This window comes from Pseudophryne corroboree, chromosome 7 (assembly GCF_028390025.1).
Source record: "Pseudophryne corroboree isolate aPseCor3 chromosome 7, aPseCor3.hap2, whole genome shotgun sequence".
NCBI classification, from domain to species: domain Eukaryota; kingdom Metazoa; phylum Chordata; class Amphibia; order Anura; family Myobatrachidae; genus Pseudophryne; species Pseudophryne corroboree.
In genome coordinates, this window is record NC_086450.1 from 356409447 (window position 1) to 356425128 (window position 15682).

At 48.5% G+C, this 15682-nt stretch overlaps 1 protein-coding gene across 2 annotated transcripts in view; it reads left to right on the forward strand.

The window, feature by feature from the left end:
* Positions 1–1143: 1143 nt before the first annotated feature.
* The window catches only part of LOC134943693 (protein kinase C delta type-like), a 78542-nt gene continuing 64003 nt past the window's right edge, over positions 1144–15682 (forward strand). Inside the window, exons 1-4 of one of the 2 annotated variants that reach the window (XM_063932398.1) lie at positions 1144–1419; positions 1973–2073; positions 2149–2319; positions 5316–5470. In XM_063932398.1, the coding sequence (XP_063788468.1) occupies positions 1173–1419; positions 1973–2073; positions 2149–2319; positions 5316–5470 (674 nt within the window). In that variant the 5' untranslated portion in view covers positions 1144–1172. The remainder of the gene's footprint in view (positions 1420–1972; positions 2074–2148; positions 2320–5315; positions 5471–15682) is intronic. The other variant, XM_063932397.1, reaches the window with a different exon arrangement.

Genomic DNA, 15682 nt, shown 5'->3' on the forward strand with positions numbered 1-15682 from the left:
TGTGAGGGAAAATGGCGCCAGTGTGCTGAGGAGATAGGCTCCGCCCCTTTCTCGGCGTCCTTATCATCCGTTTTTCTGTATGTTTTGGCAGGGGTTAAATGCATCCATATAGCCCAGGAGTTATATGTGATGCATTTATTTTAGCCATATAAGGTTTTTATCGATTTATTGCGTCTCAGGGCGCTGCCCCCCCAGCGCCCTGCACCCTCAGTGACCGGAGTGTGAAGTGTGCTGAGAGCAATGGCGCACAGCTGCGGTGCTGTGCGCTACCTTATCTGAAGACAGGATCGTCTTCTGCCGCCGATTTTCCGGACCTCTTCGCTCTTCTGGCTCTGTAAGGGGGCCGGCGGCGCGGCTCCGGGACCCATCCAGGCTGAACCTGTGATCGTCCCTCTGGAGCTAATGTCCAGTAGCCTAAGAAACCCAATCCACTCTGCACGCAGGTGAGTTCGTTTCTTCTCCCCTTAGTCCCTCGATGCAGTGAGCCTGTTGCCAGCAGGTCTCACTGAAAATAATAAACCTAAACTAAAACTTTCACAAAGAGCTCAGGAGAGCCCCTAGTGTGCACCCTTCTCGTCGGGCACAGAAATCTAACTGAGGCTTGGAGGAGGGTCATAGGGGGAGGAGCCAGTGCACACCAGTTAGTCCTAAAGCTTTCTTTAGATGTGCCCAGTCTCCTGCGGAGCCGCTATTCCCCATGGTCCTTACGGAGTCCCCAGCATCCACTTAGGACGTTAGAGAAATACTACTTAGTATTTGGTTAAAAATACATTTTCATGCCAGCAACCAAAATGTTACAGTGCTGTTAGAAATATGTTTTTTTCTAAACATGTTTTAGTAATAGCTACACGTGTGCACCAGCTAGGGGGTTGGGAAAATATGACCTATTAGTGGTACCTATTAGTGGTAGACTCAATCTGCATAAACTTACTGCCACCACATAAACTAGGAAACCCCTCTGTGCCCCAGTGATCATTTCCCTCATCTCGCCAATGGATGTTACATGTACACATGCGCCATACATGTAGCATAGACACATGGCCAGGTAACCGTCGCTCACATGCCAGGGCACCATGTTGGTTTTTTGAATGATGCAGCTGTCGCCATAGCAACCACTCAGTAACTGCCACTGGTGGACAGTTGGAGCAGAGAAGTGGCAGCAGCAGAGTAAGATGGAGAAGAGTAGCATCGCCGCTCACGCTGATGAGGAGGAGCACAAGATATTCAGCAAAAGGATGGATAAGAAGAGAAAGTTACCATCTAGCTGGGAGCAGGAGGAGAGGGAGACAGGAGACGTGGAGAGAAGGAGTGAGGGGCGATGTGGAGAGAAAGGAAGCAGGGCAGAGGTGGAGGACGGAGGGAGAAGTAAGAAGCGCAGAAAGAGCAAGACCAGTGCTGCATGTGCTCAGGATAGAGCAGGTAGAGGAACCCAGTGTTATACCCACACAAACACCTGAGCACTCATACATACACACCTTATTTACAACCTTATTCAGTATCAGTGGTGGCATACGATCGAATGCTGGGGGCCGCCCAGCACAGGGCAAGGCTGCCCAGCATACTAATCAGCAGCCAGCGATGCAGTCACAAATCAATTGAGATTGCATCGCAAACTGGAAATTAGGGTTGACCCATTGCATATGCAGCTAGGCTCCGTAGGCAGTCGGACCACCGCCATTTCTCCTTTCACAGCGGCCACATGTGACATCACACCGACTTCCCGAAAAAGGCTCGGGTCAGCCATGTTTTTATGCCATGCCCCCATGTTCACACCCTGGAAACAACTCTGCCTGTCAATTAGGCAGATGCGTTCACATCAATGTGATGCAATCGCATTTCCCAGCCAACGCACGTGCAGAACGGGCCCGGCACGCACGCACTAGACCACAACTCGGCAAAATGTGTTCGCTGAATAAGGCCCTATATGGCAAATGGTGATTAGTTCTCGTATCTCCCTCTCTCATGCCATTAGGAATCAGCAACACTCAGCCAAGCTGCCTCAGAGATGATGTCTCGCTCACCATCCGGAGACTATCATTCTACCATCAGATAGGCCGGGGCAGCTTTGGAAAGGTATGTATGCCTGAGCGTAGATGCTTTTATGTGCATGTGCTGTGTATCAGGCTCACCCTGTAATGTCTCCTCTAGGTCCTACTGGCCGCAGACGCCCGTGGTGGGCCGGATTTGGCTGTGAAAATCATTAGTAAAAGAGATCTGCTAATGGAGGGCCGGGAGCAAGCGTTGGTGGAGAGCAGAGTGCTAGAACTTGCAGCTGGCAGCGACTTCCTCATCCATGCCCACTTTGCACTGCAGACCAAGGTACTGCTGTGACTGCCTCCTTACTGACACCTACCCTTATCCATACCATATATCCTCACTTTCCTCTGCTGTGACTTTTCCTTCTCTGCTGAACAGTAACCTCCCCTCCTAATTTCCAGCAATGCATGCCTACTGTACCTACAGCACTTGGTGATATAGGGATTACTGAGCCATATGGCCACTGGGCCTAATTCAGCATGAGTCGTAGTTTGTGAAAATATGCAAAATTACAACTCATTCCTGTAGCATTCGGGGGGCTGCCCAGCACAGGGCAAGGACGCCCTGCATGCCGGGTCCTGCCCCCCACTAAAATGCAAGCGCATTGCTACACAGCGAAGTGCTCACATGTTTAGGGGTGACCCCTGCCTCCTAGCTGCGAGGGCATTAGCCTGGCCGCCATGATTTTGGTCTCAGCGGCCGCGTGTGACATGAGGCAGCTGCTGTGACTCGCTCCGCAAATGGTCCGAACACGCCTCCGTTGTACGGACTGCGCCCCCCAACGCCGCGTCAATGCCTCCAAAATGTTGCTTCATCATCCCCACCCGCCGCATGAATGCCTCTGCCTGTCAATCAGGCAGAGGCGTTCGCGTGAGATGCCATTGCATCTAATTGTGTGACTACACGCAGTACGGCTCCTGCGCGTGTGCACACTGTACGGGGGCTTCAGCATGCGAACGCATCGCAGATGCTGCTCATGCTGAATTAGGCCCACTGTACCTGTCCTTTCACATCACAGCCCTGTGCAAAGTAACAGGAATGATGAATAAGGCATGACTTTTGTGTTAAAATCTACAGGTTTATTATGTCATTTACACGTTGTGTGATGTCAGTGTGGCAGAAGAGTATGGAAAACAGACAGGAATTGGGAGTGAATGTTGCACCTGAGTGTTTGGCCGTACTGTCTGTCCAAGTAGCTGCAGTGTTTAATCTCCAGCCTGTCCACTCCTCCATTGCTGGGACCTGGCAGTTTCCTTAGCTTACATATGCCATAGGCCTTTCCCAATAGTGGGGAAACCTGAGGAGTGTACTTACTGGGCTCACACATAAGAGGACGTAGATGGGATGTCCTAAACTGGAAACTCTGCTAACAGCAGTTTCTTTGCTTGGGGGTCATTCCGAGTTGATCGCTCGTTGCCGATTCTCGCAACGGAGCGATTAAGGCAAGAATGCGCATGCGCATGGTACGCAGTGTGCATGCGCTAAGTATTTTAGCACAAAACTTAGTAGATTTACTCACGTCCGAACGAAGAATTTTTATCGTTGAAGTGATCGGAGTGTGATTGACAGGGAGTGGGTGTTTCTGGGCGGAAACTGGCCGTTTTCAGGGAGTGTGCGGAAAAATGCAGGCGTGCCAGGATAAAATGCGGGAGTGTCTGGAGAAACGGGGGAGTGGCTGGCCGAACGCAGGGCGTGTTTGTGACGTCAAACCAGGAATGAAACGGGCTGAGCTGATCGCAATCTGTGAGTAGGTCCGGAGCTACTCAGAAACTGCTAAGAATTATCTATTTGCAATTCTGCTAATCTTTCGTTCGCAATTCTGCTAAACTAAGATACACTCCCAGAGGGCGGCGTCCTAGCGTGTGCAATGCTGCTAAAATCTGCTAGCGAGCGAACAACTCTGAATGACCCCCCTTGTACGGTGGTTATAAGCACTACTCACCTCTCTGCTAGATGCTTCTCTGTTTCCTCATCTGTCTAAGGGCCTGAGGGGGTAATTCAGACCTGATCATAGCAGCAAATTTGTTATCTAATGGGCAAAACCATATGCAGTGCCAAGGGGAGCAGATACAACGTGCAGAGAGAGTTAGATTTGGGTGGGGGTTGTTCAAACTGAAATCTAAATTGCAGTGTAAAACATACTTGCCTACTCTCCCGGAATGGCCGGGAGGCTCCCGAAATTCGGGTGACCCTCCCGGCCCCACGGAAGAGCAGACAAGTCTCACGGTTTTTCAGTTTCCCCCTGCCCGGCCGCCCACTTTGAGAGTAAAGTGGGCGGTCCGGATAGTAGATGACGCAATTCTTGTTAAATCGCGTCATCATAGTCACGCCCCCTGCTGTAAAATGCAGGTTATAGCGGCATTACAGAGCGGAGGGCGTGATTTAGACGATGTGACGCTGTAACCCAGCCCTCGTTCCGCCTCCTACCCTCCTCCGCCCTGCCCCGTTCCGCATCCTCCACGCGTCATTGTCCAGCCCAGCCCCTCCACTGAGCCGTCCTGGCAGCTCTCTCCCGGAGAGAGCTGCCAGAAAGTAGGCAAGTATGGTGTAAAAATAAAGCAGCCAGTATTTACCCTGCACAGAAACAAAACAAACCCACTCAATTCTAACTCTCTCTGCACATTACACCTGCCCCCCCTGCAGTGCACTTGGGGGGTCATTCAGACCCGATAGCATGCTAGGTTTTTTCGCTGCGCTCAGGTCAGAACTGCGCATGCGTATGTACTGCAATACGTAGGCGCGTTGTACGGCTACAGAGCGAATCGTTGCTGGGCGATGGGTTTTACGAAGAATCCATTTGCACGGCCGATCGCAAGGAGATTGACAGGAAGAAGGCATTTGTGGGTGTCAACGGACCATTTTCTGGGAGTGGTAGGAAAAACGCAGGCGTGTCCAAGCGTTTGCAGGGCGGGTGTCTGACGTCAATTCCGGTCCTAAAAAGGCTGAAGTGATCGCAGCAGCTGAGTAAGTCCTGGGCAACTCAGAAACTGCACAAACTCTTTTTGTACCACTTGGCTGCACATGCGATCGCACACTTGCAAATCTAAAATACACTCCCCTGTAGGCGGCAATTATTTGATCGCAGCGCTGCAAAAAATAGTTAGTGAGCGATCAGGTCTGAATTAGGCCCTTGGTTTGGCCATTAGCTAACAAATTTGCTGCTGCGATCAGGTCTGAATCAGGCCCAAAGTGTCTGCATTATCTTGTATCTTAAATAAGAAACACTACTATAGCGAACATTGGAACTGATTTGCATGTACTTATTGTACTATAAACAGGAGCATGTGCTATTGGGCATGGAACACGCAAGTGGGGGAGATTTCCACCAACTCCACCGGAGGAAAGGCCGCCTTAACATCGCCACTGCAAGGTTCTATGCTGCCGAGATCGTATGTGGGGTGCAATTCCTCCACTCTCAGGGCATAATCCATAGGTGATTATATGGCTACAGTATAACATCAGTACAGTATAATAAAGTGAAATCAGTGTGGATACTAACATGCAGAATGTACTAGGTCTGCTCCCCACCTTACACGTGTTATACCTTAATGCACTGGCGCATATTACCCAGGGGCAAACGCAGGATTTAGTCGGGGGGTTTCCGTATGTATGTATGTATGTATATTTATTTATATATGTACACACATATATAGATAGCACACAAATTCATACATACATACACATACATACACAAGCACACAAACACACGTACTTACATAAATACATGCCTACAAATACATACAAACACGCAAACTTCATACACAGTATACTGTACATCAGTGGCGTGCGGTGAGGTTAGTGGCTGGTGAGGCACTGCAGCCTTAATGTTCGCCGAATCCTGCCGATGACCCCTACCGCCGCCGAACTAATGCCCGCTACTGCCCCTGAGCCGATGCCCGCTGCCACCGCCAATGTCTTACAAACTTGCCCACCATCAACTGACCCAGCCCTCCGCCACTCATTTGCATCTCAGCTCGATGTCACCAATGCCAGCTGCCTGCCTGCTCATCATACTTGTGATATATTGTACATTTTTATAGGGAAAAAAAATAGTGTTTGGGACTGGGAGGGGGAGGAGGACATGAATGCAATTTTATTGTCCAGGGCTTCCATTAACTTAATAGCACCGTGGATGCGGCGCTATTAAGTTAATGGAAGTCCTGGACAACAAAATAGCCAGCAGTGGGTGACGGAGTGGGTGACGCCAGGGAGAGGGTGACAGGAAGAGCGTGATGCCAGGAAGAGCGTGACGACAGGGAGAGGGTCGCCAGGGAGAGGGTGACAGCAGTGGGTGATGCCAGGGAGAAGGTGACGGGGAGGGTGATGCCAGGGAGAGGGTGATGCCAGGGAGAGGGTGACGGGGAGGGTGATGCCAGGAAGAGGGTGACTGGGAGGGTGATGCCAGGGAGAGGGTGATGAGGAGGGTGATGCCAGGGAGAGGGTGACTGGGAGGGTGATGCCAGGGAGAGGGTGACGGGGAAAGTGAGATACACTGCCGACCACACAAGCTTTTATTCAAATATACACGTTAGGTGACATCTTTTCTTGATCCTTATTGAAGTGTGTAGCTCTAGGTTGGGCAGGAAGGTGTTGTGTACATCTAAATTGTATTAATAATTTAGGAGCTGCCTGTAACTTACCACATATTTCCATACCTCCCAACTGTCCCGATTTTCGCGGGACAGTCCCGTTTTTTGGGGACTGTCCCGCTGTCCCACCCGCGGGCCACAGTGTCCCGCGGTGGGGGGGGGGGGCAGTTGGGAGGCTCTGTCTGTCGCTGCCCTGCTTAGCAGAGCAGCGGTGAACAGACGCTGTGCGCATGCGCACAGCGTCTATTCACTGAAGTCAGAGGGAGAGGGGGTATGCCAGCGGCTCACAGAGCGCTGGGCATGCCCCCTCAGTGACGAAAACGGGGGCGTGGCTCGCGATCGCGGGTCCTCCCGTGAAGCCACGCCCCTTTTCCTTAGACCGCGCCCCTTTTTGTGATGGGCTTTTACAGCCCTCAGCTTGGTCACGCCCCCTGCCCGCCCCTGCCTCCGGCCAATTTCAATGGGCAGCGGGAGGCATCGTTCTCGGTGCCGCACAACCACATTTACACAGGTATTTACACTCTAAAATGATTCCCATAATAAAAAGAAGATACTTATGACACAGAATATGTGTCATAAGTATCTTCTTTCTATTATTTGAATCATTAATGACAGGGGAGGCACTGCCTCCCCTGCCTCCCCTGACTGCACGTCCCTGCTGTACATACTGTATATGTTATACATACCAGGCACCATGGTCTGGGAGGCAGGAGCAGACTGGCAGCAGTCACTGTGAGGACAGAGGGAGCTGCTGTGGCTGTCGCTGAGCATGCACAGCCAGCACCTTCCCCCACCCCCACGCCCGCCCTGACATTCTCTATGCAGCGAGACAGAGCTGGATTAAGGCTTTGGGGGGCCCGGGGAATTTAAGACAGGTGGGCCCTAAGGCATAAAATGTTAAAAATCATAATATATATATATATATATATATATATATCGGTGAAAAGGTGGTACTTAGCGCTACACCAAATGAGTGAAAATAAAGAGAGTCTTAGTCCAGAGACAGTGGTAATGTCCAATTTCTCTGTCTCCAATCCACACTCCCTCTGACAGGGTGGCCGCCGTAATCCAGGTGACCGGTGTTCAGTCGGTCTGTTTTGATGGATCTAGAAAGAAGGTGAAAACAGCGCCTACTAGTGCAATATATTAGGATCCTTCAAATGAAAACCTCCACCAGTTCAATAACACCCTTAGAAAAACGTAAGTACTGTACCATCATGAGTGGAGTTAACCACTTAATTAAATCGCACGCTCTCAAAATGGGAATTTCCGAACTGGATAGATTTCTCCCTTCAGCTCCAGAACCTCATGGTACTTCTAATACTCAATGATCACCAATGAAAAGAAAGAAGGTAGCCGAAATAGTGTAATAAAGTTTTAACACCAGTTTAATTGTTAAAAAACAAAGCAAATACCCATACATCAAAATAATGTAAAAATAGCTTATCTGATCTGATATGTAGTAGATACAGTTCGGTCTCTGTTCCTCAATATATATATTTACACACACGTACGAGATACACACTGTATCATTTGATCTAAGGAATATTGGGTAATTTGGATTAAAAAAAAGTATATATATATATATATATATATATATATATACACACACACACACACACACACACACACACTGTATGATATTAGTCCGGCACTCAACTTACTTCAATGGTAATTGCCCCATTGCCTTCAGTGTAAAGGTCCATACACATTAGACAATGTCGCTCTGTGAGCGACATCATCTAATTTCTCCCCCACCCAGGCCGGCCAGTCGGCGGCCGACTGTACACACTGAGCGATATGACCGCTCATATCGCTCAGTGACGTCACGCCCCCGCCAGCCCTGCATGAAGGTCGTGGACGACAGTCCACATCCTTCATGCATGCCCTACCGACAGCGACGATCGTTGCCGACCCGCGTGGCCGTGCATCGGTCGTCGCTGGCGGCATACACACTTGACGATAAAATGAGCGACGTCGATCAAGGAGGGGGGAAATGAGCGACGTCGCTCATTTTATCGTTAAGTGTGTATGGACCTTAAGAGAGCTATAAACATGAAGGATGCTGTAAAAACTAGAGACTTGTGATGGAGAAACATATTTCAAAAAATCGTCACATCAACATACCAACATTTCAGGTCCCATAGGCAGGTGTGGATAAAGGGGCCATGGGCCCCCGAAACATTGGTATTTTGATGTGTCGATTTTTTAAATATATTTTTTCATAACAAGTCTCTAAGTTCCACAGCATCCTTCCTGTATGTATGTGTGCATCTATCTATCTATCAATCTATTTATATATCAATCTATATATATATATATATATATATACACACACACACACGTGTGAAGGCAGGGATTCATTTAACAAAATAACCCAAACAATTCTGACAACCCCCCCCCCCCCTTTCACACACACTCCCCCATAGCATCGCGTTTAGCCTTTACCTGCCTGGAATCCTAGGATTGTGAGGAGCGGGAGCAGGAGAGAGCGCACATGAGGAGAGCTGGAACAGGAGAGACGGCAAGACGCTGTACAGGAGGAGTGTACAGCACAGTATATTTACGTAACATGCGGGCGGGTTCTTCTTGTTGGGCAGGGGCAGGTGGAGCACAGTGCTGGGGGCTGTGAGTAGCAGCTGTCAGTGGGGAGCACAGCCCTGTGCCGCAAATCGGTCCCCAGAGCACCACAGTTAATCCGGCTCTGCAGAGAGCTACTGTACGTAGCTCTCTGCTGCAGTAGTTCCGCGGTCGCGAATGCGGTCGCGGCTTTTACGGAGACACTGCTGTCTCCGTCTCAAAAACAAAAAGTCTGTCTCATCAGGGGGGGTTTCTAGGTACTCGGAAACCCCCCCCTGCGTGCGCCACTGGCAGAATCCAAGAAAAGTGTGGAGAACCTATCCTTCACAGGTCAGGCTCTGTTTGGGGACGCATTGGATGCGTGGATCTCCACGGCAACTGCGAGTAAGTCAACCTTTCTTCCCTCAGCAGCACCACCAACTAGGAAATCTTATCCTATGTCTACACTGCAGTCCTTTCGGACTGCAAAATTAAAAAAATCCAAACCCCCTTCCACTTTCTTTAGAGGATGTCGGGGAAATACCAAAAAACCTGCACCAACAGGTTCTCAGGAACAGAAACCAGGTTCTGCTTCCTCAAAATCTTCAGCATGACAGTGGACCTCCCAGACTGGAGATCGGGCAGGTGGGAGCGAGACTTAGGGTGCATACACACGGTGAGATTCGGACTTATCCGATTCTCACCGTGCGACAGGGGGCCGGGTCGGCACTTAGCCAGTATCGCAAGCACATAATAACTGTGCTTGCGATGCTGGCTATGTGCGATTTCAATCCTGACTATCTCTTCTATAGAGATAGTCAGGATTGACTTGCCTGCACAGCCTATTTTTTCTTCTGATGCCGACCGCGCGGGGCCGCGCATCGGCATCGGATCGGGATCGCAAGGTGACTGTCACCTTGCGATCTGCACTATATTTTCTTCCGATTCTGACTATATAGTCAGAATCGGAAGAAAATATCTTACCGTGTGTACACACCTTAAGAGATTTCAATCACATCTGGGCGTCATCATGCCTAAAACATATTGTTGCCCAGACTGGAGTTTCAATAACTCCCACCTCACAGATTCTTCAAATCAGGCTTACCAGCTTCGCTGACAGACAGTGCTATCCTGCAGGAAGCCATTCAAAAATTGGTTCAAACAAATGTCATTGTTCCAGTTCTAACTCACCTAAAACACAAGGGTTATTACTCAAACCAGTTTGTGGTACCATAATCGGATGGTTCGGTAAGGCCGATATTAAACCTAAAGTCATAGAACCCCTACTTGAGGGAATTCAAATTCAAGATGGAGTCTCTGAGAGCGGTGATCTCAGGTCTGGAGGAGGGGGGGATTCCTGGTATCTCTGGATATCAAGGATGCGTACCTTCACATTCTGATCTGGCCGCCTCACCAGGCTTATCTCAGATCACCCCTTGATGAAGTCTGATTGACGAAACGCGTTGGGCTATCTGGCAGTGACTGCATACCAAGTTAAGGAATCTTTTATTATTTATTCATTTTAACTGGTATTATATTGTATGTGTGTATACTTTTTATCCCATTTTTTAGAAAAAGATTTGTTGTTTTAAATTTATACGTGAATAAACTGTATTTTATATTTTTAATTATTCACCTAAAGTGTGAGTTCTTTTAGACACCATTGGTCGCTAAACCCCCTCCCCCCAATTGTGTACCAAATTTACGACACAGGGAACCGCCATCCCTGTTTGGGGGTAAGCAGACGCCCTTTTAAATTCTTAGGGAGTGTCAGATCCATTTGTTTGGTACAATCCACATTCAGGATAAGTAAACGTTGGTGAACACACGTGGCGCAATAATTTCTTTCTATTTCTTATCTCAGATTTATGCTGCTGGACTGTCACTATCAGTTCCAGGCACTGCCATTTGGCCTCTCCACAGCACCGAGGGTGTTCACCAAGGTCATGGCGAAGATGATGCTACTCCGCAGGCAGGGAGTGAACAAAATTCCATATCTGGATCATCTGCTGATAAAAGCATCTTCCAGGGAGAGGATGATGCAGAGTATTGCTCTCTCAACTCGACTACTCCAGGATCATGGGTGGATCCTGAACCTTCCAAAATCACATTTGAAGCCAACAAGGAGACTGCCCTTCCTGGGGATGATGCTCGACACGGAAGTGCAGAGGGTGTTTCTAGCGGTGGAGAAAGCGTTGGTGATCCAATCAATGGTACGGGATGTCCTGAAGTCAGCCCAGGGTATCGGTTCCTCAGTGCATTCGCCTTCTGGGGAAGATGGTAGTCTCCTACGAGGCTCTACAGTACGGAAGATTCCATGTACGGTCCTTCCAAATGGATTTCCTGGACAAATAGTCGGGATCACATCTTCACATGCACCAGCGGATACGCCTGTCTCCGAAAGCAAAAATTTCACTACTCTGGTGGCTGCAAACTTCTCACCTACTCGAGGGCCGCAGGTTCGGGATTCAGAAATGGATCCTTCTAACCACGGATGCAAGTCTCAGAGGATGGGGAGCAGTCACCGAAGGGGAAAACTTCCAAGGAAAGTGGTCAAGTCTGGAATCCATCCTTTCGATAAACATTATGGAACTAACGGCCATATACAACGCCCTTCTACAAGCGGCACATCTTCTGCAAGATCAGGCCATCCAGGTTCAGTCGGACAATGTCAAGGCAGTGTCCTACATAAACCGACAGGGCGGAACAAAGAGCAAAGCGGCAATGTCAGAGGTAACAAGAATACTCCTCTGGGCAGAAAAGCACGCGGTGGTGCTGTTAGCGATCTTCATTCCAGGAGTGGACAACTGGGAAGCGGACTTCCTCAGCTGACACGATTTCCATCCAGGAGAATAGGGCCTCCACCCGGAGAATGGGGCTTCTCGCCTCAACAAGAAGCTTCGGAGGTACTGTTCCAGGTCTAGAGACCCAAAAGCAGTGGCGATGGACGCACTGGTAACTCCGTGGGTGTTTCAGTCAGTGTATATGTTCCCTCCACTTCCACTCATCCCAAGGATTCTCAAACTAATAAAAAGAACAAGACTTCAGGCGATCCTCATTGCCCCAGACTGGCCAAGAAGGGCTTGGTACGCGGATCTTCTGGTATTACTGATGGAGGATCATCCTCTTCACGAGGACCTTCTACAACAGGGGCCGTTCGCCTATCAAGACTTACCGTGGCTATGTTTGATGGCATGGCAGTTGAACGCCAGATCTTAGCTCAGAAGGGCATTCCGAACAAGGTTATTCCTACCCTGATACAGGCTAGGAAGGGAGTAACGTCTAAACATTACCATCGGATTTGGAAAAAGTATGTGTCATGGTGTGAATCCAAGAAGTTTCTTACAGTGGAGTTTCAACTGGGACGGTTTCTCCTCTTTCTGCAAGCAGGTGTGGATGTGGGCCTACGATTGGGCTCCATAAAGGTCCAGATTTCGTCCTTGTCCATTTTCTTCCAGAAACAACTGGCTGTTCTCCCTGAGGTTCAGACATTCTTGAAAGGGGTTCTGCACATCCAACCACCCTTTGTGCCTCCTACGGCACCTTGGGATATTAATGTTCGGATTGGTTTGAGCCTTTACAGGAGGTGGACGTCAAGTTTCTTACTTGGAAGGCGGTCACACTGTTGGCATTGGCATCTGCTAGACATCAACCAACCTATTGTGGTGCCAGTGGTTAATGACTCCTCAATTACCTCACAGTCCTTGGATGTTGTGAGGGCTTTGAAAATATATGTGAAGAGAAATTCTCGTCCCAGGAAATCGGACGCTCTGTTTGTCCTTTATGATCCCAACAAGGTTGGGTGTCCTGCTTCTAAGCAGACGATTTCTCGCTGGATCAGGTTTAATCCAGCATGCTTATTCCACGGCAGGCTTGCCGTGTCCAAATTCTGTTAAGGCCCACTCTACTCGTAAAGTGGGTTCTTCCTGGACGGCTGCCCGGGGTGTCTCGGCTTTACAGCTTTGCCGAGCAGCTACTTGGTAAGGGTCGAACACGTTTGCTAAGTTCTACAAGTTTGATACTTTGGCCTTTGAGGACCTGAAGTTTGGTCAATCTGTTCTGCAGGAACCTCCGCACTAGCCCTCCCGTACTGGAAGCTTTGGTACATCCCCATGGTACTAAATGGAACCCCAGCATCCTCTAGGACACAAGAGAAAATAGGATTTTATATACCTACCGGTAAATCCTTTTCTCGTAGTCCATAGAGGATGCTGGGCGCCCGCCCAGTGCTTCGTATTCCTGCATTGTTACTTGTTTAAGTATTGTTGGTTCAGTCTTTGCTGAATCGTTTCAAGTTGGTTAGCTTTGCTTTCCTTTTGTTATGTGTGAGCTGGTGTGAATCTAAACACTATCTGTATTTTTCCTTCTCTCAAAGTATGTCCGTCTCCTCTGGCACAGTTTCTAGACTCAGTCTGGTAGGAGGGGCATAGAGGGAGGAGACAGCCCACACTATTAAACTCTTAAAGTGCTCATGGCTCCTAGTGGACCCATCTATACACCATAGTACTAAATGGAACCCCAGCATCCTCTACGGACTACGAGAAAAGGATTTACTGGTAGGTAATTAAAATCCAATTATTTCCTTTTATAATAATTGTATTGTACTGAAAGTATTTCAAAACTGGATAGATATGAATTATAGGCTTGCCTCCAAAAGTATTTTATCTTCTTTACATTTAAGAAATTGATGCAATAGTCTGGTAGGGTAATTACGCACAGCTGTTAATCAGCAGCCATATTGGATCGCTGCTATATAAAGCATTTAATTGGAAGCACTATCTGCTAATCACATACTGGACCTCTATCGGCAGATAGTGCTTCCAAATGGCAGCCTTTCTGCAGTCGATGGAGTCCCTAGAAGCTGCTGGGGAGAAGGGGGGGGAGGGTGCGCAAGCGCAGGTTCGCCGGACAGCAGTAATATGCTTCTATGGGCTGCAGACAATACAATCCATAGAAGCAAGTGCACATGAGCAAGCCTGTGGTTTTTGGGGTTTTCCCTTTCTTTCCCTACTCTGAGCATGCAGAGTTTTATTTCTTCTTTACTCCCTGTTGCCACACAGCAGCAGGTGTGGGCTGAGCCACGGGAGGTGTGGGCAGCACCCCTCAATACAGCAGGTAGGAGCCGCCAATGATTGCTGTACTATATTTCGCCAGTTATGGGACATTTTTTTTAACTTACTTATCTACTCTTAAAATGATCCTCCACTTTCACTTGTTTGAGCACGACCATAAGAGGAATACCGCTGTAAATTAATTGGGTACTAAAATCACATTAGCAACACTGCAATCACAAAGCCGTATAACACATATGCAGAGTAGACATTAGCAGAATTGCATTTGATGTACCTTAATGTAGATCTGGGCATACACAAATGTATCCTACACAACATGCATATGTAATTCTATGTTTGTCATGTAAAAAAAAACACGTTGTACGAGGCCTTCTGCATACAGTGCTTCTTAGATTGTACAGTAATTTGAGCGGTAGCACTAAACTTAATCACCACCAGGTGGTAGAAAAGTCAAGCCTTTCTGCTGAGAGAAATAAATTGTGCACCTTCCCACAAAGCAGGCAGCAGCCCTGTAACTGCAGTTCTCATTTAAATAATCTTGTCCTGCAAAACAAATAACTCATGTTTGCATGTTGGAACAAATTCAGTGGCGTCTATAATAGGTTCAGGGTGTGGGGTGTACACTGGCCTTAGGGTACAGGGGGGCCCACAGTGCACGACCTTCATCCATCACATCAATACCTCTCCAGAGTCTCGCTTGGCTGCAGCAGTACTGCACAAACCACAGTGAAAATGACACAGCGGCCATAGGGAAATTGCACGGAAAATCACTGCACACGGGCCCCCTCTTCTCTTAATATGCCCCTGAACAAAATGTCATAAATTCATGCAATTAATTAGTATTCAGTAGGGAACACTGCCAGTCTCTCCGAGGTGTAAAAATAGGATTTTAATTACCTACCGGTAAATCCTTTTCTCGTAGTCCGTAGAGGATGCTGGGGTCCACATTAGTACCATGGGGTATAGACGGGTCCACTAGCAGCCATGGGCACTTTAAGAAATGAATAGTGTGGGCTGGCTCCTCCCTCTATTCCCTTCCTACCAAACAGAAGGATTTAACTGAACAGTGGTGAGAGTCGAACCAGAACACACAACAAGAGGAAAGACAAGCTAACCCAATTTGAATAGGAACAGCGACGGCTGAACCAACAACAATACTTAAACAAGTAAGGGCTGAAACACACGCGCTGGCTTTTGCCGGCCGGGAAAAAGCCATGCCGGTATTGTAATTAACAGAGGGGGTCATTCCGAGTTGATCGCTAGCTGCCGTTGTTTGCAGCACAGCGATCAGGCAAAAAATCAGCATTTCTGCGCATGCACACGGGCCGCACGCACCAACTACTTTCACACAAAACTATGCAGTTTTACACAAGAGCGAGCGACTCTTTTCAGTCGCTCTGTTGATCGGTGAGTGATTGACAGGAA